This window comes from Oryctolagus cuniculus, chromosome 4 (assembly GCF_051225735.1).
Source record: "Oryctolagus cuniculus isolate XC-2025 breed Fujian yellow rabbit chromosome 4, ASM5122573v1, whole genome shotgun sequence".
NCBI classification, from domain to species: Eukaryota; Metazoa; Chordata; class Mammalia; order Lagomorpha; family Leporidae; genus Oryctolagus; species Oryctolagus cuniculus.
The window spans coordinates 77,841,530-77,866,507 of NC_142870.1; the positions used below are offsets into that span (position 1 = coordinate 77,841,530).

The window sequence follows — 24,978 nt, forward strand, 5'->3', positions numbered from 1 at the left end:
GAGCGAGAAACCGAGCTGCTGCTTCAGTTCCGTCTTCAGGTTTTCTGTCATTTCCTGCCACACTGTCCTCACAGCTACTTCCTGAAGTTGGAGTCAGTTCCTTCTGCTTTAACCACTTAAATAAAAGAGGATTAAATGTTTCTCTGTCTCTTCTTTTGCAAGCTTCTGAGGATTGTGGGATCGGCACGGAGAATGTTGCCCCAACTTTCAGACTTTATCATGCAGTCAGAGAAAGCTTCACTCAGAAACCCATCAGACAATGCTGGAGAACAGCACTTGTGACCTAAATAGCTGGTCAGTTCCATCTGTGACAGTAAAGGCATCCGGAGCTTCTGGGAGGGGCTGTGGTAACCAAGAAAGGCTGGAAGGGAAAAGTGACTGTGGATTTTGAAGGGTAAGCTCTAAGAACAACTTCTGCATGACCCACAGCACTCAAAAGTAGGGTTTGCATATAGTAGATGCTCAAATAAACATCACTCACCTGAATGGCAGAAGGGGACAAGTCAGGAGGGAAAGGGCAAGGCGTGGAGGAGGAAATGTTCATGTTGGGGACAGTGTGGCATCTGAGCTCACAGGTGAAGATTTGGCTCCAGATAGTATGGAGAATTCTGAAAGCAGCAGGTGCCATCAGTGGATGGAAGGTATCGGCCATGTCCTGTCTTAATATTTGTCAAGACTGGCTGTCCTCCCATCCCTCGACAAATGTGCACAGGTGACAGGTACTGGCCAGGGAAATACCCCCTTTTTGGTGGAGACCTGAAGCCCATTGCAAGCTTTGCCATCTCTTTCGCTTACTGCACACTGAAACAACTTGTAATTCTCCAGTGTAGCTTCTCTGCTAGCCTAAGTTTCCTGAGCGACAATGACAACACGAGTACAGCCCCATCTATCACATAAGGGACTTGGAGCCTTTAACTAAAAAATAGTCTTTGGTTTCAGCTACCAAGAATTTGGGTGTTTCTTGTTGTATCTGATCTAGCCTCACCTAATCATGTCTGCAGAGTTTGGAACTGATTTGCTTGTGTAAGTCATGAGATCCACAAGGGGTTCAAGCAGGACTGGATAAAATTGGTCAAAGGTCACTTCCAAATCTAAAGACCTAAGTATGGATCTATCAAAAGTTAGAGTAAGGACCTATCTCTTCTAGTTCATTATCTATTTATCATGGTGGCACCAAAGTTATGCTAAAGGAGAATAAATTTGTAGGAGGAGAAAAAAATCTTTCAGATCATTTGGAATCTAAAATGATAAAAATAGGAATTATCAGACCAGATACTGACATCATCCAGGTACATAATTTGCTAGAGAAACCATGGAAATTATCAGAGATGACACCAAGAAACTCCACCTCTTCTTAGCAAATATTCCAAGTTCATTCCGAATGAGGGATTGAGGCATAATTAACAGAAATAGCATGGGATGAAGCTGGCATTGGTGGTACAGTGGGTTGAGCCCACGACACGCAATGCCAGCATCCCGTATCAAAGTGATAGTTTGATTCCCTATTGTTCTGTTTCTGATCCAACTTCCTGCTAATGCACCTGGGAGAGCAGCAGATAATGGCCCAGATGCTTCAAACTGCCACCCATGTGGGAGATCTGAATGGAGTTCTGGGTGCCTGGCTTTGGCCCAGACCAGCCCCAGCTGTTAAGGTCATGTTAGAAGTGAACCATTTTTCTCTGTCACTCTGCCTCTCAAATAAAAATAAATAATTAAATCCTTAAAAAGAAAATACCATGGGCTTTGAAGCCAGACACTTAGGCCCATTACTTTAATCATCATACCTTAATAAAGTATGCTAGCTTTTTCCAAGCAGCAACTTAATATAAAAATATCATGCTCACTAACCTGCTCTCTGTATTAAACTGCCCTCCCCCTATTCCCACCACTGGAATCCCTGCGGGGCCTAATCTTTTCACTCAGTACCAGTACCAGTCCTCCCAGGACCACAGTGAACCCAGGAATTTCACGCCCTAAGACCCAGGCTGTGTGGTTCAGGATTAGAACGGGATTTCCTCATTGTCCTTCCTCATCCTAGGGCCTAGCAGCTAAAGCTAACAGGATACATGGAGCCATCGCTGATGCGGCCAGCGAGAAGGAAGCCTGAGTATATAGAGCTTTCTCCCATCACCACTCCTGGGTACATCCCCCTACCCCAATCCCTTCATCTACCCCCCTCTTCCTACCTGCCGAAGTGCAAACACACATACACACACAGATACACGTAACGCTTCATTCGGAAAATAAGTTTATTATTTTACAGTTGTTCAGGAAAGTCCCTGGGATGCTGTGACCAAGATTCAATCACCATCGGACCAAGATTTAGAGCAGATGAGACACCTACCAGTTTTCCCTCTTCCTTGGCTGGTGCCAACAGGCAGGGAACATACAATGTCCGCAGTGAGAAAACCACCAAGTGGTAAGGGCTGGGGAGGGGAGGGGAGGCAGCAAACAGGCACACGTGGAATTCAATCCTGGTGGCCATTCTCAGGGCTGGATTTCAATCTTTTCTCTCCTCTATTATCACAGAGGCCAGATGACTCTGGGACCGAGAAACTGGAAGAACCGTCACCAGTAGCAAAGTAGCTTAGTACTGCAGGAGGCTGGGAGCTGCGGGGCAGCCGCCAGACCAGTCAGACCCCTGGCTGCGAGTCGGTGCTTCCCCTTGGACAGGCTCCTGCTGGCCCGAGGGCGCACTCTCCAGATCATACAGGAATGAAAAGAATCCGAACCCTGCTGTCCACAGCCAGTATTTCCTGTCTCGGTGAAAGGCAAGGCACTGATTGCTTAATACTTTAATACTCGAGATCAAGGGCACCCACTGTGATGGGAGCCTCGCCTCACAGCCCAGGAGCACAGATCCTCGCTGCAGCGGGATCAGAACAGCCTGGGAAGAAGCAGCTACTCTCCCCCGTGATCCAACAGCCCAAACCCGGGGGAGCTCTTCAGCATCAGACCCAGTGACACGTGCTATCAGACAACGGGTTCCCCCTCCAGAACTCTGTCCTCGGCAGGGGCCATTTCCACCCCCACTCCCCAAAGCAGGAAAAATATAGGCAAATGTGACAAACAAGGTCAACAATCAAAATAATACTGGACTTGAGTTACTAGGTTTATTGGAACCATCTTCCTGGCTTGGCCGAAAGGCATTCCTCAGTATCTCAGATGAGGGCCCAGCAAGATCTGAACAAATTTGACCTCAACAAACCTACTTGGGGCTTCTGAGAAGAGGCGGAAGTGTCCGGGCTGTGGGCAGTAGACGAATGCCGACTTGCCAGTCCCTCCAGCTCCACCAGGCGCTCCTGGCCACCTCTGCTTTGCAGGCACTTTCTGCGGGAGGGCTGGAGAGACACTGTGGAAAGGGGATGACTGTTCCACTGGATTCGACACTTCCGCCATCAGAGGCGAGGGAATTCCAAAGTCGGAGGGGAGCGGTCCAAAAAGTGACAGCTAAGTCTATAGATGGCCCGTGAAGCACAGAATGAGTAGCACATGAACCACCAGGAAGTAGATGGCTGCCAGCAGGGGCACTCGGGTGCGGGAATGACAGAGCGAACGCAGGCCCCGCTTCCATCCAGCGCCACTCCGGCTCTGAAAGAGACACCTGGAGTCAAGGTTCCATCTACAGGGCCGTGCCCCTTTCCCTTCTCCAGTAACCTGCACTTCGGCAAAGCCGATTCAACCACGGGGCTCTTGGGAGAAAGCTCCTGCGGGGACAGCAGGGTGGCAAATTCCAGCAGGGCCCCCACTCTCCCACCCCTGCCTCCCCTGCTGTAGCCCCATGCCGGGTTCAGTGTCCGACTTCTGAGCTCCTGTCCTCGACTCCGTGGCCTCACCACCGCCAGCGCCATCTGATGGACTAGCACCCTCCCTTGCTCCTCCTTCCCCCTCACCCTTCGACAGCTGTTGCTCGTAAGATCTATTAACAGCGCCTGCTCCTGAGTGCCGCAGGAGCCAATGATAGGAGTCCGGGCAGAGTCCCACTCGCCGTGCTCCAACCTGTGTTGAGGACAAGAGAGACACGGCATTGGTTCACGGTGCGAGAGGTCAGTGAGGTGAAGTCGTCCCGGTCATGGGAAGCAAGGCCGCTCCCCCCGCCCCTGTCCCCGTGCGGGGAGGTTACCAGCACAGTTTCTCTGAGCAGGACTAAGAAGTGAGAACAATTATCAGCAACCGACTGTCTACTCTGTGTCAGGTGCTGCACCAGGCGCTTCACAACCGCAAATCCTGCGGCGTGGTGGTTGGCGTTACTCTCTTCAAGGCTTCAGGAGGCTAAATGAGTGCCCGATGCATCGCAGCCAGCGTAGGGCCGCAGTTCAATACCCCAGCCTGTCTTTAAACCACCTGCTCTTTTTTTCTCACTGCACCCCACCCGATTCAGAGAAACTTAGGACTTTCCCCCCATTTATTAAAGAGCAGTATGCAAAAGTGTCCAAACAAGATTTTTTGTGGTTTCTTGAAACTGAACTGGCAGCCTTTACTCCTTTCTGCTTTATTTTTGCAGATCTGCTTATTTATTTACTAACAGAACTTCTGTTTAATGATGAAGCTGCCCCTACTCGTTCAATGGTTCCTGACAAAAACAAGAAGTGTGGTAGCACAGCACCTGACCGAGTGTTTGTCCACAGGGATGCACTTTACAACCGGATGGGGAGGATGGAATTCGTGCTTTGGCTACCTGTTAGCCTGATACTCGCGGCCACTCTCTTTGCAGGTCACTCACGGTTCTCCCAGATCCGACTGGAGTGTGGACAAGGAAACTGAGCATCCTGGCCTAGCTCCCTCCTGCCTGTTGTCTTGCGACCCAGGCTGTCTGCAGAGGGATAAACCTTTCAGAGGCGGCCTTGACCTGGAACCCTGTGGTCTGCCAGCCTCCTCAGCCCGTGCTGAGGAAAGATGAGAGGTCTCAAGGTGTGGGGGAGCCGAACAGTCCTGGCTGCTTTTAGACTGCAAGGACAATGAGTCCCACTACAGGCTACCTGTGCAACCCTCACGCTGAAATGGCAGTGCCTGCCCTAGGCTGACAGCACTTAAATTAGCTACCCCAATCTCCATTCTGTATCAGGGCCAAAAACGGGATTGTGGAAAGGCTAAGCTTGGATTAATGGAACTTGCCCAGGGCTCAAGAGTCAGTCTGCACATGTGGTCTCCTGCTGACCTGGGCCAGGTTAATTACACATAAGGGAGATTTACCTCCTCATTAGCCAATTTCACAGGACAAAACATCTCCAAAGTAAGTAAAAGGAAATAGCCATGGGTGCAGAGGCCTGAAAAGGCTCAGCAGAGACACCAAGACAGGAACCTGCCCTCACAGCTGTCCAGCAAGGTCCAAGTGGGTGAGTTCAAATGTAACAATGTGAATGTGCTGCATGGGAAGGAAGGTATCTCAATGAAGATCTGCTCACTGGGGCTGCCACCTCTACCGTCTAAACTTTGCAAACAGGTACAATGCCAATTCTTTAAGAGAAAAGACAATGCACACAGGGAGCCTTCCCTGGGATACACTAGAAGTACCCTGTAAAAGGACTTCCAGCAGAAAAACACACAGCCACCCTCTACCCTCATGCATCGTGATTTTCTCCATGGGTGAGCTGGGAACAAGGAACTAGGGATGTGTAGCTCAGCCCTTCCAGAACACCCTTGCAGCAAGTGCCCACAGGATGCACAACTCACTCTGTTACTCTGGTATTCTGGTGTGGTAAGAGTGGGAAAGGAAAGCTTTCCCTGGCCCAATACTGCCTGGTATGGGAGGGGATCGTTCAGGGCTAGGAAGCGTACTTGCCAAACAAATCAAAAGCCACATTCTTTTAATTATCAACTTTATAAAGTGGTCTTTTTTTGCTCATGTATTTTAATCTTTTTTTAAAAAAATCACATGTCAGATACTAACACCTCATACTAATATATTTAATGTTGGGATGAAAGAAGGTATATTTCTTTTCTTTTTTTTTTTTTTTTTGACAGGCAGAGTGGACAGTGAGAGAGAGAGACAGAGAGAGAAAGGTCTTCCTTTGCCGTTGGTTCACCCTCCAATGGCCGCCGCTGCAGCTGGCGCACCGCGCTGATCCGATGGCAGGAGCCAGGAGCCAGGTGCTTTTCCTGGTCTCCCATGGGGTGCAGGGCCCAAGCACCTGGGCCATCCTCCACTGCACTCCCTGGCCACAGCAGAGAGCTGGCCTGGAAGAGGGGCAACCGGGACAGAATCCGGCACCCCAACCGGGACTAGAACCCGGTGTGCCGGCGCCGCTAGGTGGAGGATTAGCCTATTGAGCCACGGCGCCGGCTCGAAAGAAGGTATATTTCATAATTTATTTTACATCATATGAAATAGGTGATTGATAAACAGTAGCTATCATTATCATTACTGTTCCCTGTGAACAACTACTTTGAAAAGTACAGCCCTCCTACACCCCAGAAATGTCCTGTTCTTTTGGGAGACCACAAAGACTATCCGCTCACTGCAGCACTGTCTCAGGATGAGACTAAGCTGGTAATCAACATTACGGCTGTCTACTGAAAAGTGCACACAGATGACCAGAAAGAGTCAGGAGTGAACAGAGGCTCCAGCCCTCAGCCTTTACCTCCTGATCTGCTCCTCAGCCACGGAAAGCGCGTTCTCAGCAGCCACTCTTTGGTCTCGTTCTTCTTCCAGAAGCTTCCTTAATTCAGTCACTTCCTGTCTAGTGCTGCACAGCTGCTGCTGGGCCTCAGAGAAGCTTCAGGAGAAAGCAAAACCAACAGCATCACTACATGCAAAACTCAGCTGGAACAGGAGGGCGCTTTCAAAGTGTGCGGAAAAACGAAATCAAAAGCCAAGTTTATTTTGGTGAAAGGCAGTTTTGAAATCCATGCATAGTTTTTTCGTAATATACACTTCCCATAAACGTTCTGAAGATCCTCTGTCCAGTGGACCCTAAGTCTTCATAAGGTTATGAAACAGAAAGATTTATAGAAACATGCCTGCACACAAAGAACACTGTAAAAGCATAGCTGCAGAGAGACTGAATGAAGCTGCGGAAGACACCTTAAGAATTTTTAGGGACATTAACATGCTCCATTTTAATATCGTGGTGTGTGTGTTAGTGGGTGTGTATGCTGGTGCTGCTGTGCTCACTTTACAAATTTTTCACACACAATCTGTTAGTTATGATTGTTACTATTTAACCCTTACATCCCTTCTGTGAGGCCACTAAGATAAAGAGACTTTATATTAAGTTCATACGAAGGTTCAATCTAGATTACCGTTCAATTTCCACACTTGGAGTACACGCTCCAGGGCGAGAGTCCTGCTCCCCTACCTGAGCTGTGGCTCCCTCAGATCCTCAGGATCACTCTTCCTGTGGACTCCATTCTTTTCCTGGGGAGCTCCCGGGGCAACATCAACATTCAGTGGCCCCTATAAGAATAAATAAGCCAGTCACAAAAGCTCTTATGGGACTGTACTTGCAGAAAATGAGAACTTGTTTAACACTGGAGCAACTGAGAAGGCTTGGAGAAGAATATCCCCAAATGTCCTTCTCCTCAGCACAGATTTAGTTCTGCTCTAGTAAGAAGACTGGCTGGCCACATAAAAGTTCCTCCCACATTTGCATTCTTGAATTTCTCCTCTTAAAACTTTAAAATCTGCTTTTTTTTCAGTGGAACCTCGTGGATTTTCCAGAAGCTTCTCTGACCCTCACCAACTTCTCCAATCCCTTCTCCTAATCCTATCCTATTTATTTCCATAGGAATTTGTAATCTCTTCTACCCTCAACATCGCCTTCCTCTCCATGGCCATCAACACCTCCAGCTGTCAATCTCTCAGCTCCAAATCTTCCTATGGAAGCAAAACCAATGCTTTCCTAGTTTCAAGTTCTAAAGGCCTCAGGCCATCACTGCTCCCCACTTACTTTTTGATTTCTCCCCCTCCATCTCACTCTTTCTTAACCCCTTCACTCCATAATTTTTCTCAGATCTTCTTCCCATCTGAATCAATATTCCCCATTCCCTCCCACTTTCTTCCCTCATTGAGTTTCCTGAGCTGCTTCAACGCTGCACTTCAGACTTTATCACTAGCACTCAATTTCCTACCACTTCTCCCAGCTTCCCGGCTTCCCTGGACTTACCGCCTGCAGCTCCTGAACCTGCTTCTCCAAGACTGCACAATGGTTAAAGAGATCACTGTAGTGCTGCTGGCTTTCCCGAAGACTCTGGCTGGTGTCGCAGAGCTGAATGGAAAGGGTATTCTTCTCTTCAAGCAGCTGAGAAAACTAAAGCAGAAGAGAAGTTGAGCGCCATCCTGCAAAACAGTTTCATCCTGAACAGCGCTCAGGCTAACAGTCCTGGGTTTTACATAAGACCTTTATTTCAGCAATAGCAACAACAGCACCGTGTATTCCTTCAAGGTGAAAAAGATGCAGAACTTTTTTCAATCAAGAGTAATTCTGGAGGAGCAGGAGGTGCCTCATACACGAACCACCACCACCACCACAACATAAAGCAGAAACCGATTAGCAAAAGGACAGGCTAGTCCAGGTATGCAAGAGGTGGAAGGCAGTGGCTTGGGTCCAAGTTAGGATCCAAGAAATGACTGCAATTCTCAGAGTTCAGTATGAGTAGAGAGAAAAGTGCCACCTAAAAATCTGTACACTGCTATTAATGCCACAAAGAGCTATAAATTACCAAGAGAGTAGAAAAAGAAATCTTAATATGTAGTAGGAGGGAGAAACAAAGTAATCCTACCATGCCTGTGTGCATCTAAGAAACTGGGTTGGAGAAAAGTGTCATGGGTACAAACATTCTAGCCACACAAGCAGGACTCTGGTCTACTGTAGAACAGGAAGCCATCTAATCTTTCCTTGAACATGTCCAGTGTCAGGATGGCAAAGCAGTCCAAGCCATTTTTTATCATGCAAAAAACTAAAAATTCTTTTTTATACTGAGCAAAATATCTACCTAATACAGCTTCTACCCATTGATTTGCATTCTGTCCCCTGGAACAATAATAATATAATAACAATAATAATAATTCTGATTCTTTACTTGCAGGCTGTGAAATTTTAATTTTTAGTTATGATTAACATCCAGACACAATAGTTACAAAGATGTCCCTCCAAAGTACATATTGGAGGACTTTGTACATTTTATGAGCAGAAACTCATGTTTAGTCTTTTCTTTTTTTCCCTGAGTGTCTGGGTGAAAAAGCAGAATGAATGTTTTAGAGAAGAGTGTTTTGCAGAGATGCTCTGGGGGATGGCATTTGCTACATACAGAGAATTAGAACAAGAGAATTCACATATACTTGTGAGAGTGGTTTTGTATGCTGACAACTGCTCTTCAGATCTAAGATTATTCTTTTGTTTGTCACTCTGAAGAGCAATCTTCAGCTTACAAAGCATTTTCACAAGTATTACCTTATTTGAGGGGTAGAGAAATAATTTTTGTCTCTGTTTACAAATGACAAACAAGAAAAATAAATGATTGCTGACTTGTCTGAGGTCATATGGCTAGGAGATGTCAAGGCAGGACTTAATTGTGATTTTTCGTTTTGAGATTTTTTTTTTTTGCAAGACAGAAGCAGAGCGAGGGAAAGAGAAAGAGGAAGAGGAGAGAAGAGGGGAGAAGGGGAGAGGAGGGGAGGGGAGGGAAGAGGAAAGGAGAGCAAGAGAGCTGCCATCTGCTGGTTTACTCCCTAAATACCACAATAGCCAAGTCCAGGCCAGGCCAAAGCCAGGTCTCCCATGTAGGTTGCAGGAACCCAGTTCCTTGAGCCATTACTGCTGTCCCCCTGGACCTGCATTAACAGGAAGCTGGAGTCAAGAGTCAGAGTTGGGAATCCATCCTAGCCACTCCAATGCAGAACACAAGCATCTTAACTGCTAGGGTAAGTGTCTGTTCACTAGAGTGGTTCTTAATTCCAAGCCTAGAGCTTTGTCTACTACCTGGTGATGTCCCATCTAAGAGTCCAGGAAGGGGAGTTAAGAAAGTCATGAAGTTTGTTTTGTTTTGCTCTGGGGCAGGGGAGGGGGGAGCTAATTACAAAAATAAATAAATGAATATTTTAGATGCAATACTAACTTGAAGACAGAAGTAACTGGATATGTGGACAACTACTAGTTTCTGAGACAGGGACTGACATGATCCTCTTCTAACATAGGAGGAAGCTAATTTTTCAGGCCACAGTGAACGGTCCAAATGTTCTAAAACAACAAAGTAAAAACAAAAAACAAAAAAGGCTCTCAGTGTTGAAAAATCCTAACTCTTTTCTCCATCAGATGCAAAAGAGAAAGGACAAACCTATAAAACTCATAGCAGATAAACTCCCTTAACTGGAAGTTTGTTTATAAGCCACCCTCATATAAACCACCTTTTATACTTGCATTATTCCATCCAGGATAAATACAGGTCCCCACAGTTCAAGAGCTTATCTCATTTATTTTAATCAACTCATTTACATATTATCTGTCACTTTTGGTTTTATGTCTGATTTTATGCCATAACTGCAGCATTGAGTATTTAACAGAAGCCATACTGTCTACAAACCTGAAAGACTTACTCTCTGGCCTCTAAAGGAAAGTTGGCTGATGTGTGCTCAACTCATAAGCTACTATATTTTCACATCTATGCTTGTAAGAATGGAACAGGAAGGAACAATCTAGACTGTATTACAACACTAATTTTCCCTCTAGTTTTTTTAATTTCTTATTTTCATCTACTTGAAAGGCAGAGTGAGAGTGATAGAGATATTCTATATGCTGACTCACTCCACAAATGACCACAACAGCCAGGGTTGAGCCAAGCTGAAGCCAGGAGGCAGGAACTCTATCCACGTTTCCCATATGGGTGGCAGGGGCTCAATTGCTTGAGCCACCATCTACTACCTCCCAGGAGCTATTAGCAGGAAGCTGGATTGGAAGCATATGACTGGAACCAGCATTACAATAGGGGATACAGGTATCCCAAAGTGGCGGCTTAATCTGCTGCGCCACAAAGCCAACCTCCCCTCATGTTTTTAACTTTCTGGCACATTCTCCCATTACATACACAAATCCAACCATGCTGGTAGAAAATGTATATAAAGTCTGAACATCTAAGGAAAGAATTAGGGCAGTGGGTTAAAAAGGAAATATTCTATGCTGAAAACCACCCACTATGATTCTATCCTAGGGCCCCAAAGCAATCTAGATAGCTGGGACCCATTTAAAATGAGACTAAGTTCACAGGACTGTAAGCTTCATGAGGGTCCTGTGTATCCTCAGTAATTAGCATAGGCTGGGTTTGTAAAGGCAAATAAAAGTCCTTTATTTACTAAATGAACAAATGAGGAGTGGGATGGAGGTGGCTTCCTTACAGGTGAGTCCTTACTCAGAATAAGTGATCTGAAGTAGTATTTCTCACAATTTAAGTGGAATTAAATCTCAATAAAGCTGTTAGAAAATACAAATCTGACTCAGAACCCAGCTACAGAAATATACAATTAAAACTAACATTTGTCAAAATAAGACATATTCATTATTACATATTATATAATACATCCTACTTTTAATCTCTTTTCTTTCATTTGATAAAAAACACTGGCTGCATGATTTGTAATATCCCCAAACTAGAAACATCCAAATGTCCTTCAATAGAATAAAGAAATTCTAGTATATGTCTACAGTGTAATACTACACAGGATGAGTATGAGAAAAATCACACTCCATGCAACAATATGTAATTAGTACTATAAAATAAATAAAGGACCATGAAAGAGAAGTTATTAGTCTATTTATACATACTTTTAAGGCAGTAGAAGTGAAAAGAGGAGGCACAAGGGATTTCTGGGGTTCTAGTACATTCTGATTCTTTATCTAGGTGCTGGTTATGTAGGTACCTTCACTGTGTGAAAATGTACTATGCTGTACAGAAGATTTGTATACTTTTCTGTATGTGTAATTTTATTTCAGTAGAAACAATATTTTAGTTACTACTCATCAAAATGATTTCATCATCCATTAACATCCTGAATTTCAGCTTAAGAACACTGTCCTAGGAGCAGGCATTGTGGCAGTGGGTTAAGTCACGGATTGGGATGCCTACATCCCATACTGGAGGGCTGACTACTCTGCACTTCTGATCCAGCTTCCTGTTATGTGTCTGGGAGGCAGCAGATGATGGCCCAAGTACTTCAGTTCCTGCCACTCACCTGAAGACCAGGATGGAGTAACTGGCTCCTGGCTTCGGCCTGATCCAGCCCTTGCAGGCATTTGGGGAGTGAACCAGTGGACCACTAGATTTCTGTCTCTGTCACTCTGCATTTCAAATAAAATAAATATTTGAAAAACCAAACAAAATACTGTCCTAGAAAGACCAGATGAGTCACAGTCTAATGGTCAGAGAGCAAACATAAAAGGACTGAGATGGGACCTAGCTTTTGGAAAAGAGGAGATGGGTTAGGCCACCAGAGCAATGAAGGGACCTTCTGGAACTAACTCATCAGCTACAAGGGGAACTGGGTGGCACCTGCACTGGATTCCCTCTGAAAATTCCCATACAAATTCCCCAACAAAGGGTCTACATTTTACCAATTCAAATGGATCACCAAACTGTTTCTCTGCCAAAGTTAATAGTGTTACTCTTTGACACTTTAGTGTCAACAGTTAAGTTCAACAATAATAAGTACTTTTTACATATGCCGGGCACTGTGCTTCACATACATGGTCACAATTATCTCAAACTGACCTCCTCCTAACACTTTAGTGAAGGCACTTAATACCCTCATTTTTGATGAGGTTTTGCAATCATACACACACACACACACACACTCTTTCTCATCATTCTGAAAACAATTCAAAATTTTATACATTCGCAACTATCCCCAAGACAACCTTGACTCCAGGGTCTGGCTGCTCTGTTAAATTTTCTTTAGAGGTTTGTTTTTTTTTTTTTTTTTTTTTTTTTAAAGATTTGTTCTATTTGAAAGGTAGAGTTAGAGAGAGAGCAAGAGGGAGAGAGAGAGAATCTTCCACCCACTGGTTCACTCCCCAAATGGCTGGAGCTGGGGCAATCTGAAGCCTGGAGGAGCCAGGAGATTCTTCCACGTCTCCCACTCGGGTGCAAGAGCTCAAATATTTGGGTCATCTGCTGCTGCTTTCCTAGGCCAAGTGGCAGCTTTACCTGCTATGCCACAGAGCCGGCCCAAATTTTCTTCAGTTTTAACAGAGACTACCTGACAAGGTTTCTAAGAGGTCAAAACTAGGGGAGGTGCCCCTAGAGAGGAATCCTTTTGAGTAGTCAGAGAACAAGAAGTTAATGAGGCATAATAGCGTGGTGGAAGAGAGTGAAGAAGGAAGAGAAACAGAAAATGGATGCCGAGTGAAGAGAAGGTAGTGAGAAGGCATCCAGCGATCATATTCTTCAGTCTCACCTTAGCCTTTGCTGCAGGGACCAGACAGCAAAGCGGCTCTCCTCTGCAGCAGGTCTCATCTATGGCAGCACGTTTCCTTAGAGTGTTCAGAGTGGCAGGGCTAGGCTCTGGGTAAAAGCTAGCTGACTTCTTCAGTTTGAGAGCATTACACACTCGTGGCGGAAGCCTACAATGGGTGCAATGAAACAGATCTCTCACCTCTATCCCTGCTACCTAACCACACCTGAAAAGCCTTGCTCCTTTTCCCTGAGACTGTTATCTACCACGCAGGAGGAACTTGTTGGAGGATCTGCAGGGAGGGACCCCAACATCAACAAGTGAGGGAGAAGGGGAGAGGATGCTGGGGGCGGCAGAGAAGGCTACCTAAAGTTTCTTTGCTCTCACTGTATGGATCTCTTCCAGGACTCTCCAAGAACAAGGACAAGGAAGTGGCCCTGTGTCCAGTGCTTTGGGGTGTGCCAACCAGGTTCTGAGAAAAGAAAAACTTATGCAACCTAAGTTACGCGACAGCTGAAGTCGGCTGCATCTGACTGCCAGCTGTGTGACAAGAAAGTGAATTCTAGTCTAGCAGGAGACACTTCTTACCTTGCTATTCAGCTGCTGAATTCTTAATTCCTTTTGGTGAATTTCCTTCAAGCTGTCACTGAGCTGGCTCCTGAGAAGTTGCGTTTCATAAACTGGGTTCTGTGATCCATCTGGGGAAGCTGATGTCTCTGGAGATGCCTGTGAGGACACAAACACTGACATGAAATTCTCTCCTGAGAGTTCTTCCCTCTCGAAACCCCATCCAGCCCCCAAGGAGGTCATGTGCTCCACAGGAAGTCAGAAGATAACCTGCCCAGCAGTGGCTGATGGGCACTGATGCGTCCCTCTGAGCAGGAGCAGAGAGCACACACCTGTCTTTGGTACTGCACTTTGAGGGGCTGAGCCTGGGAGGAAGAAGGCCTCAACTCCCTCATAAGATTCTGCAGGTGACTGAGCTGCTGGTCTTTATCCGAGAGGGCCATCAGGTACTGCTCCTTCATTCTCCTTTCATGTATTTCCCAGGAACTCTTCTCCATCCTAGAGAAAAGCAGGAAAAATAAACTTGTGGGACAAGGTGAATAATTCCATATTCAAGACAGTATTATGAGCTGTTAGAAATCGACAAAAGAAAATACATGGGAAGAAAATAGATAATCAGAGTGAAATTTCAGTTACAGAGAGAACTATGCAGTAAACTGATGGCACAGAATATGATAAAGAATTCCAATTAGTAGGACTGACATGGTTTCAAAGAGAAGCTGGCATTCAGTCTGAAACCTGAACAGCAGGGCAGGTTCCCATAATCGAAAAAGCATTTCAGATTCAGAGAACAAACTAGCAAGAAGTGTAGGTCTGGGCATATACAGTGCCGTGGCAGACACAGTGTATGAGAGCTGTGCTGAAGAGGAATGAAGTCAGGCCATGCAGGGTTTGGGAAGCCACTCTGACATTTTTTTTTTTTTTTTTTTTTGACAGAGTTAGACAGTGAGAGAGAGAGAGAGAGAGACAAAGAGAAAGGTCTTCCTTCTGTTGGTTTACTCCCCAAATGGCCGCTACAGCCAGAGCTATGCTGATCCGAAGCCAGGAGCCAGGTGCTTCTTCCTGGTCTCCCATGCAGGTGCAGGGGTCCAAGTACTTGGGCCATCCTCCACTGACCTCCCAAGCCACAGCAGAGAGCTGGACTGGAAGAAGAGCAACTGAAACTAGAACCCGGTGCTCATATGGGATGCCGGTGCCGCAGGTGGATTAACCAAGTGAGCCACAGCGCTGGCCCCAGCCACCTGACTTTTCAGCAGGGAGTGTCGCGTACAGTCTAACATCACAGTTATAGGAATGCAGCTATAGATCCTAAAGGACTTGAGTGCAAATGCTAGCTCTATCAATACACTAGCTGTGAGACTCTGAATAAAAGTTACTCTCTCTGGACCTTATCAATAAAATAGGAATAAACTACTATTCAGGATTATTGCAATGATTAAAGGAGACACTATATGTCAATTACTGAACACAGGGTCTGGCACATAGTAAGCACTCAATATTCACTCCTAGGGCTGGTGTTGCGGCATAGAAGTTGTTAAGCGACTCCTTGCTATGTCAGCATCCCAAATGGTGGCCAGTTTGTCTTCCTGCTAATGTGCCTGGGAAAGCAGCAGAAGATGGCCCAAGTGCTTATACCCCTGCACGCACGAGACCAGCAAGAAGCTGTTGGCTTTGACCTGGCACAGCCCCTGCCACTGCAACCATTTGGGTAGTGAGCTAGCTGGTGGAGGATCTCTCTGTCTGTCTTTCCCTCAAGACTCTGCCTTACAAATAAATAAATGAAACTTTAAAAAAAATCATTCCTATTATTTCTATTTATTTATCCCCTGAATTTGGCCAAGAGTGAGGCTACTAAATCCCAGCTATTTTCCTTTAGTATAGCAAAATGACCTCTCTTCTGCTATTCTTCATGCCTACTTCTTTTTATTCTCTGCCCTGAAAAATACCCACTAGGATTATAATCAAATTTCTGCAGTACCTCTTCACTGTCAGTCACACCAATGTGTTTATTTCTCCCAATAATACAAACTTTTGTTTGAATTACCTCTGACATTTTTTTCTTTTCTAAAAAATGGTTCTTCTCTTTATACCTGTGATGAAATACTTTTGCTTTACTAAGAGGTAACTTGATTATAGTCAAATTTCTTTCAAAAAAAAAAAAAAGGCAGAAATAAAACCTGGAAACTAAAAATGTTTTTCAAATTACTTTAGCGGCTGGTGCTGTGGCGCAGCGGGTTAACATCCTGGCCTGAAGCACCAGCATCCCATATGGGTGCTGGTTTGAGACCCAGCTGCTCTACTTCCAATCCAGCTCTCTGCTACAGCCTGGGAAAGCAGTACAAGATGGCCCAAGTCCTTTGGCCCCTGCACCCGCGTGGGAGACCCAGAAAAAGCTCCTGGCTCCTGGCTCTGGATCGGCGCAGCTCCAGCTGTTGCACTCAATTAGGGAGTGAACCATCAAATGGAAGACACCTCTCTCTTTCTCTCTCTCTCCCCCCCTCCCTCTCTCCCTCTCTTCTCTCTCTCTGTAACTCTTTCAAATGAATAAATAAATCTTAAAAAATTATTCTAAAATTTTGGGGCAGTTAACATATAATGCTTGTATATTTGTAATATAAGGCCACAATATTCAACATCCACAAGAACATCTCTTTTTTTTAAAAAAATTATTATTTACAAGTTAGAGTTCATCTATGCTTTTCAGTGTGAAAGCATAAGAACCTGAGCTGAGTAAGCAACTTCAGCTAAAAATGGAAGAGAAAGATCATTGTATAAATTCACACATTCCTGGTAAGCCAATCCCAAGGCCAAACAGAAGACTGATCAAGATGTTCTAGTTTCTTCATGTTTGAAAAGCTCATTTGTAGGGGGGACGCATTGTATGGTGGTTAGGCTGCTAGTTGGAATGCCCACATCCCAAATCAGAATCCCAAGGTTAGAGTCCCTGCTATTCTATGGATCCAGCTTCCTGCTCTAATGCACACTCTGGGAGGCAGCAGGTGATGTATGTAGGTCAAGTATGTAGGTCTTTGCCACCCACGTGGTAGACCTGGATTGAGTTCCAGGCTCCTGACCTCGGGTTCGCCAAGTCCTGGCTCTTACAGGCATTTAGGGAGTGAACTGGCTGGCAGGCAGGCAGGCAGATCTCTCTCTCTCTCTCTCTCTCTCTCTCTCTCTTTCTCGCAGTTTTCAAGATTTGGTGCGAAGAGCACCATACTGCTTCCCACAATGGCTGTCTTAGTTGACATTCCCATCAACAATGTACACTTTTCCTCACTATCCTCGTCAGAATTTGATGTTGATTTCTATATGAGAGCCATTCTAACTGGGGTGAGGTGAAACCAAATTGTGGCTTTGATTTGTATCTCCCTGATAGCTAGTGATCCTGAGTATTTCTTCATGTGTCTGTTGGCCATTTGAATTCCCCCCTTTGAAAAATGCTTGTAAAAGGTAGGTGAAGCCACTGCCTCCAGTGCCAGCATCCCATATAGGCGCCAGTTCAAGTTCCAGCTGCTCCACTTCCCATCCAGCTCTCTGCTATGGCCTGAGAAAGCAGAGAAAGACGGCCCAAGTCCCTGGGCCCCTGCACCCATGTAGGAAATCTAGAAGAAGCTTCTGGCTCCTGGCTTTGGATCGGCTTAGCTCCAGCCATTGCAACCAATTAGATAGTGAAGCAACAGATGGAAGACTTCTCTCTCTCTCTGCCTCTCCTTCTCTCTCTGGGAAACTCTTTCAAATAAATAAATAAATAAGTCTTAAAAAAAGAAAAATGCTTGTTCATGTCCTTTTCCCATTTCTTAACTGAACTGTTTTTTGTTGTTGAGTTTCTTGAGCTCTTTATAGATTCTGGATATTAATCCTTTTTCAGTTGCACAGTTTGTGAATCTTCCCATTCTTTTGGTAGCCTCTTCACTTTGTTGAGTTGCAGTTCAGAAGCTTCTTAGCTTGACATAATCCCATTTGACTTGTTTTTGCTTTTACTACTTCTGAGATCCTTGTCTTGTTCTAGATCTTAGCTAGAAAGCTAGAAGCATTCACCCATTTAATATGGTAACAGCTGTGGGTTTGTCATATATTGCCTTCATTGTGTTAAGGAATATTCCTTCTATACCCAATTTGCTTAAGGCTTTTATCATGAAAGGATGTTGTATTTTATCAAATGCTTTCTCTGCATCTATTGAGATAATCACATGATTTTTATTCTTCAATTTATTAATATGATGTATCACATTTACTGATTTGCCAATGATGAACCATCCCTGCATACCACATTTGTTGTACGTCAATGATCTTTCTGATGTGTTGTTGGATTTGTTTAGCTAGTATTTTGCTGAGGATTTGTGCATCTTTGTTCATCAGGGATATTGGTCTGTGATTTTCTTTCTCTATTGTATCTTCTGGTTTAGGAATGAAGGTGATTATAGCTTCATAGAATTCCCTCCCTTTCAATGTTTTGAATAGCTTTAGAAGAACTGGACATAATTATTCTTTAAATGTCGGGTAGAATTTAGCAGTGACGCCATCTGGGCCTTGGCTTTCCTTGGTTGTCAATTCAACCTTCTTCTTAGTTGTTGGTATATTTAAGTTTTCTATGTATTCATGACTCAATTATGTGTTCAGAGATCTAAGTATTTCTTCCAGATGTTCCAGTCTTTTGGCATATATGTTTCTAGTAACTCCTGATGATTTTTTTTATTTCTGTGGTATCTGTCTTACCATCTCCTTTTTCATCTCTGATTTTATTAATTTGGATATCCCACCCACCTTTTTTTTTCTTTTGATTAGTTGAGCCAATGGTATATCAGTTTTATTTTTTTTCCCCAAAAAAACCTGCTCTTATTTCACTGATCTTTTGCACTTTTTTTATGTCAATTTTATTTATTTATTCTCTAATTTTAATTATTTCTTTCCTTGTACTAATTTTGGGTTTGGTTTGTTGTTGTTTTTCTAGGTCCTTGAGAAGTGTATTAATAGCTCATTTATTTCATGCCCTCTCAATTTCTTGATGTAGGTATTATTTGCTATAAACTTCACTCTTAACTCTACTTTTGCTGTATTCCAAAGTGTTGATATGTTGTGTTGTCATCTTCATTCGTTTCCAGGAACGTTTTGATTTCCTTATTTCTTCTACGATTCATTATTCATTCGAGAGTATGCTGTTCAGTCTTCATGCATTTACATATTTTCTAGAGATTCTTAAGTTGTTAATTTCCAGCTTTTTTCCATTGTTGTCAGAAAAGATACATGGTATGATTTAATTTTTTTAATTTGTTGAGACTTGCTTTGTAGCCTAGCATATGGTCTATCCTACAGAAAGATTAAGGTGGAATGCACAATCTTCAGTGAAACAATAATAAAATCCCAATGAATATGTTGCAACAATTAAACTTGTTCTTCTATATTGTTAAGAGTTTATTCTTTACCTTTATTCTTTGGGTTAGATTTTCTAGAAACACTGAATAAAGAAACAAATCAGAATTATAGTACATCATTTTTTTCTGCCATGAGCATTGTTATTGTTCTATTTTATAAAAGGAAAACAGCTGGTGGGGGAGGAGCTGGGGCTGGCATTGTGGAATAGCAGGCAAAACCACCATCTGTGATGACAACATCCCATGTGGGTACCAGTTCAAGTCCCGGCTGCTCAACTTCCAACCAGATCCCTGCTTATGGCCTGGGAAAAGCAGCAGCATATGGCCCAAGTGCTTGGGCACCTGCAACTCATGTGGGAGACCTAGACGCTCCTAGCTTTGGCCTGGCTCAGTCCTGGATGTTGTGGCCACTTGGGAAGTGAATAAGTGAATCAGCAGATGGACACTTGATCTCTCTCCCTCCCTTCCCTGTAACTCTTTCAAAAAATAAATAAATCTTTTTAAAAAAAGGGGGGGAGGGGAACAGCTCGGATTTCTGGTTCCAAACAAGATACATTTGTCCTTATTCCTCCAAGTATAGATAAAACCCCTAGGCATTACAAGTAAAATAAAATATAAGGTTTAAAAATATGTAAAGAAGGAAGCAGGCTAGCTAGGGACCGCACAACTGAAAAAATGACTTGTAGAAAGTTCCCTGGTTTTTGTTTTTGTATTCTGTGTGAGCATACTTTAAAGTGTTTATGGGAAAGTGGGATGAAAAGTTTATTTTGGTATCAAAAAATTAAATCCATATATAGTTTTTCCTAATACACTTTTTCCATGAACTTTTTGAAATACCCTTGTAGGTCCCAAACTGGGTACTGGGAGAATCCTATGACCTTATGACCCAGATACACCAATGAGAGAGTGAGCGAGCGAGCGAGCCAAGAAAATATTCCTCTCCCTTGCCAAAAAACAAGTAAGGACCAACTGAAATATGCAGAAACATTAATGAATATAACCACCTTACTCCAAGAAAACACCACAGAAAAACCACAGTATCATTCCATTCCCATGAACAAAAACTTAGTGGACAAGCAAGGTTACATTCTTGCCTGGTGGTAACCAGAAACTCCTCAACCTCCCTACGGAGTGGTATCAGAAGAGGCCAAGTGTGGGGTCTTGACTGTCCTGACCTCCCAGTGCCTCTCCCTGATTACCCCACTCCATCCCCCTGGCACTGTCAATATAGGCAACTTGTAGGAATGGGATATATTTGTAGTGATGGAGTAGTTTTGTATCATGGTTGTACATCAATCTATGCATGACAAAATTGCACAAACTATTCACACACAAACACTCAAATGAGCGCATGTGAAGTCCAAATAAGATCTGTGAATTAAACCAATGTAAATTTCCTGGCTTTGATATTGTACTACAGTTATGTAAAATATTACCATTGTAGGGAACTGAATTAAGGATACACAGGAGCTGTCTATTATTTTTTGCAACTTTCTACAAATTTATAATTGTTTCAAAACAAATAAAGGAAAATAAAAAAAAGCCCAAAGGCAGGGATTTATCATACCTGAGCTGATGCAATTCATGTTGCCAAGACAGGCTTTCCTGCCTGAGCTCTTCTTGCATAATCTGAAATGTTTTGGTCTTATCTTGATACTCCTGAAGTTGAGCCCTCAGTGGACGTAACTCAGTGATCTCTTGATTCATCTGTAAGTACTGCTGCTGTAGATTCTTCAGTTCCTTCAGCTTTAACCAAATGAAAAGTCAAAGAGTGATTTATCACATCTCATGTGCTAAAAGATATCAACACACAACCACCACCGGACAGTTCCCTGACACATCACTGCAGAACGAATTTCTGAAATGGTGACACATGAAGCCAGACTGGAAATCTCCCCATGGAGCTGTCATCAAGGCTGTAGAACTTGACCATTCCTGCAACTTCCTCCCTGATCTAAGTGGACTCTAGAGCTGCAACTCTGACACGAGACAGACTTAAGGGACCTACATAGCTTCATTGTGGGTTGTGATATCCTAGCACAAGAAATGTAAAGATTGATTGGCTTTCCATGTAATCACTGTCTAGGTTAGACATCTAAACTTTCTTACTTATCAATCTCAAGTCTAGTTTAGTTTATGTTGATTTTAAAGAAAGCAGCACTGCCCAGTGTGGTTAAGAGCTCTTAGGCTATAGAATTAGATATTCCACTATTTCGTCCATGTCCACAAGTGTCATACCCTCTAAATATCAATTCAGTACAATAACTTTTTCATAAGAATGAGAACTAAATGAGAAAACTATTACACTTCACTTTACCCATCAAGTTAGTGCTGATGACCATGAATTTTTCTTTAGTTAGCAAAAATATCTATCTACATCCCAGGTATATTTTTAAACTCTTCATCTCCCATACTTAATAAAATAGTAGGAAATACGTCACGGCATGTGAACACACATCTTTCACTCAGAAACATTAAAGCTATTATAAGGCATTTTTAGAAAAACACAAGACAGAAGAATATAAAACAGATGAATCAGCAGCAATAAAATTAATCTTGGAAGCTCAAGAGCAGATGAAAAAGTAGTAACCAACTTAACAGATCTGAGAGAGCCAAATCTTAAGCTGGCAGCAGAGAAAGCCAAGAGCCAAGAGCACTTACTATGAATAATCTTCAAAAGGCTCAGGAATTACCAGCACTGGGTACCTCTGGAAAATATGGTGAAGGGGAGTGGATGGGGCAGGAGGGGAGGAAGAGGTAGCTGAGATAAGGAGGATTAGTTGAAAGCTGCTAAGAAACCATTTCATGCCCAGATCCCCTCTTCAACTCCATACTTTCTGTTACCCCAACAGAAAGCTACAGTTTTATTTTCTGGAGACAGTAAAGGAAGTATCTCTGAGTATGGAACAGGAAGTACAGTCACAAGAGAGATACTGTTCCAAACTAATGGTGAGCAAGTACATGTATGTTTTCTGAATGTTTCAGTTCTTTCCCCTGTCTAGCTGAAAAAAGACCTGTTACCTTTCACACAGAAAATAAAAAGCACTCTTTTTAATTAGCCCAAGAAGAATTAAAGATACCAACATGAATATCAACAACAAGCTCAACAAAATCTTTCTGTGAGAAAATTCACATTTGGGAACCCCTACCCGTGAGCTTTTTAGACCCTATCCTTACACATGAAGAGTAAACAAAGGAGAATAGCTTCACTTGAGAAAAATTAACATTAAAGGGGTGGAAACTAACTGGAAGAAAGAAACTTGGAAGAGATATGCAAGGAAGGAGTGTAATGTATTCAAAGGTTTCAGAGAGGATATCACAAAGAAGAAATATTATAGTACAAATAAAAATCATAGAAAATATGAAAAAACAAAACTACTACCACTATCCTTGGAGAGATAAAAAAATCTATCCATGACACAAAAGAAAAAAGGAGCCTTAGAAGTTAAGTTCATGATGACAAAAATGAAAGTGAAAAAATTTCCTAAAATGTGGCAACAGAAAAGGTACAAATTTAAGAGAACCAATCCAGAAAGTTCTACTTTTAAATAACAGGACTTTCAGGAAAAGGAAAACAGTGAAAAAGGATAAGGGAGAATAGTAAAAAATAATTCAAAGAGATTTCCAAAAACTAATGTGCTGATTTCTTAGATTGAAAGGACAAATCAACAAGAAGGAAAACAGACCCACATAAAATATAATCAAATTTTAGATTGGAAGAGGAAAGAGAAAAGAATGAATGATAAAGAGATCACATACAAAGGACAAAAAATCAGAATAGCTTTAGACTTGTGAATTACAATGTAAGCTAAAACAAACCAAAAGTCTTCACAATTTTTAAGGGTAGTTATTTTTCAGTCTAGAATTCTATACCCAAACTATCAACCAGATATGAGGGATGAAAAAACATTTCAATTAAGTTTACTTTCTTATATCTTTTGTTATGGAACTAATGAATGTTTTATTCCATCAAAACAATGGCACAAAACCAACAGAAAGACAGAATACAGGAAACAGAGGAACTAATATAGGAGAGAGGTAAAGGGAAATATTCTAGGATAGAAACCTTCCTAGGAGTACAGGGCATCTGTTCCATCATGTAGAAGTAAATCAGAGAATCCAAGAAACTGATAGGAATAAACATGTGAAGAGCAGATGTTGATAAACTGTAGCAAATCTGGTGTTAAATTACATTGATAACTACAAAAGAAACTAAGAAAGTAACAACACAAATTTATTAACTCAGAAAAACAATACTGAGGAAAAGTAACATGGACCAGCATTAACAGCATTTTAATCATAAAAATTTAAACACTGAATTCATTTAACCAAATTTAAATAAATTACATCAGTAGAATGGGGAAGTAACTGTGTATTGGAAATATACATATCTACTGTGGAAGCACAGTGAGTAAAGAGCTAATCCTGTCAGCATAAAGAAGGCTAGTAGTTAAGGTAATGAATGAAAATCCAAAATACACTGTAAGCATGGTATTTAGATACTGAGAATACCAAAAAGTAAGTTAAAGAATTGAGAGCAAATTAGCTCAGGAGAAGTAGAATGGAGTTGGAGTACTACTCTCGTTTTTCCCAGCAAAAACTGTAGAATTTAGTGACTACTGTGTGTACGTCCATGGCAAATGTAAAGGCCTAAGTTCTCAAAACTTTCCATTAATTCCCTATATAAAATTTTACACAGCAGAGAAAACAATGGTGTTTTCATTAGAAAACACAAATATAGAGAGCAACTGCCAAATGTTGATTACTATCTGCTTGGTTAACCCAGTGCTAAATACCATAGATATACAAACAAATGTTAAGACATGACACCAGAAGTCACAGTGTAATTGGGAAAATAAAAGCATTTAGAAATTAAGCACGCATGTACACACACACACACACACACATCAAGGCAATATGGGACAAATAATAATTAATAGGGAAATGCAAAGGCAACAGGCAAGCAATCAGAAAATGTGAACAGAAAAACTGAATTCTGCCATGACCTATAAAGAGTAGGAAATATCCCAAAAAGGAAAGCACTTGGGAGGACATTTTGGCTGAGGGGATAATAAGGCTACGTAAGAAGTGCTGTATGACTGTTGCATATTGAGTATATCAGTTTGACTGGAATAAATGGTACGAGTAAGGAGCAGTAAAAGGCAAGGCTGGAAAGAAAGGTAAGGACAAATTATGAGGTCTTAAATGCCCAACTACTGAGTTTGAATCACAAGCCTATTCTAAGAGATAGTACAACCTTTGAAGGTTTTTGAGTAGTAATAAGTGGAGTCTCAGAAAGATTTATTCCACAATGGTATATACAATATACTTAGAGAAATGACAAACCAAAACCAGCATTATTACAACAGATTGAATAAAATATTAAGGGCTTACACTAGGACACTGAATATGAAAGAAAAGATAACTGAAGCACACTGTGAATAAAGGAATTTAGACCATGATGGTTAAATGGAATAAAATCAGACAGTTATAAGTCTAAGGGAACATACTATGATCATGAGTTAGAGAAACATGGGAATAAAAACAGCTGGCTTGGCTTGTAAGTATCTAGCAGACAAAAATGTGGAACTGATGGTGAGATACAAACTTCAATGATTCATGTTTATAATAGATGGGAATTAACTGTGTTTCAGTCAG

At 42.6% G+C, this 24,978-nt stretch overlaps 1 protein-coding gene across 10 annotated transcripts in view; it reads right to left on the reverse strand.

Annotated features, from left to right (window-relative positions):
* Window positions 1-2,231: 2,231 nt before the first annotated feature.
* GOLGB1 (golgin B1) overlaps window positions 2,232-24,978 on the reverse strand; it is an 82,316-nt gene continuing 59,569 nt past the window's right edge. For all 10 annotated transcript variants that reach the window (XM_070072199.2, XM_070072198.2, XM_089331771.1 and 7 more), the window contains 8 exons: window positions 20,888-21,066; window positions 14,281-14,446; window positions 13,970-14,107; window positions 8,106-8,249; window positions 7,299-7,396; window positions 6,582-6,716; window positions 3,894-3,999; window positions 2,232-3,591 (listed from right to left, as the gene is read on the reverse strand). In XM_070072199.2, the coding sequence (XP_069928300.1) occupies window positions 3,457-3,591; window positions 3,894-3,999; window positions 6,582-6,716; window positions 7,299-7,396; window positions 8,106-8,249; window positions 13,970-14,107; window positions 14,281-14,446; window positions 20,888-21,066 (1,101 nt within the window). In that variant the 3' untranslated portion in view covers window positions 2,232-3,456. The remainder of the gene's footprint in view (window positions 3,592-3,893; window positions 4,000-6,581; window positions 6,717-7,298; window positions 7,397-8,105; window positions 8,250-13,969; window positions 14,108-14,280; window positions 14,447-20,887; window positions 21,067-24,978) is intronic.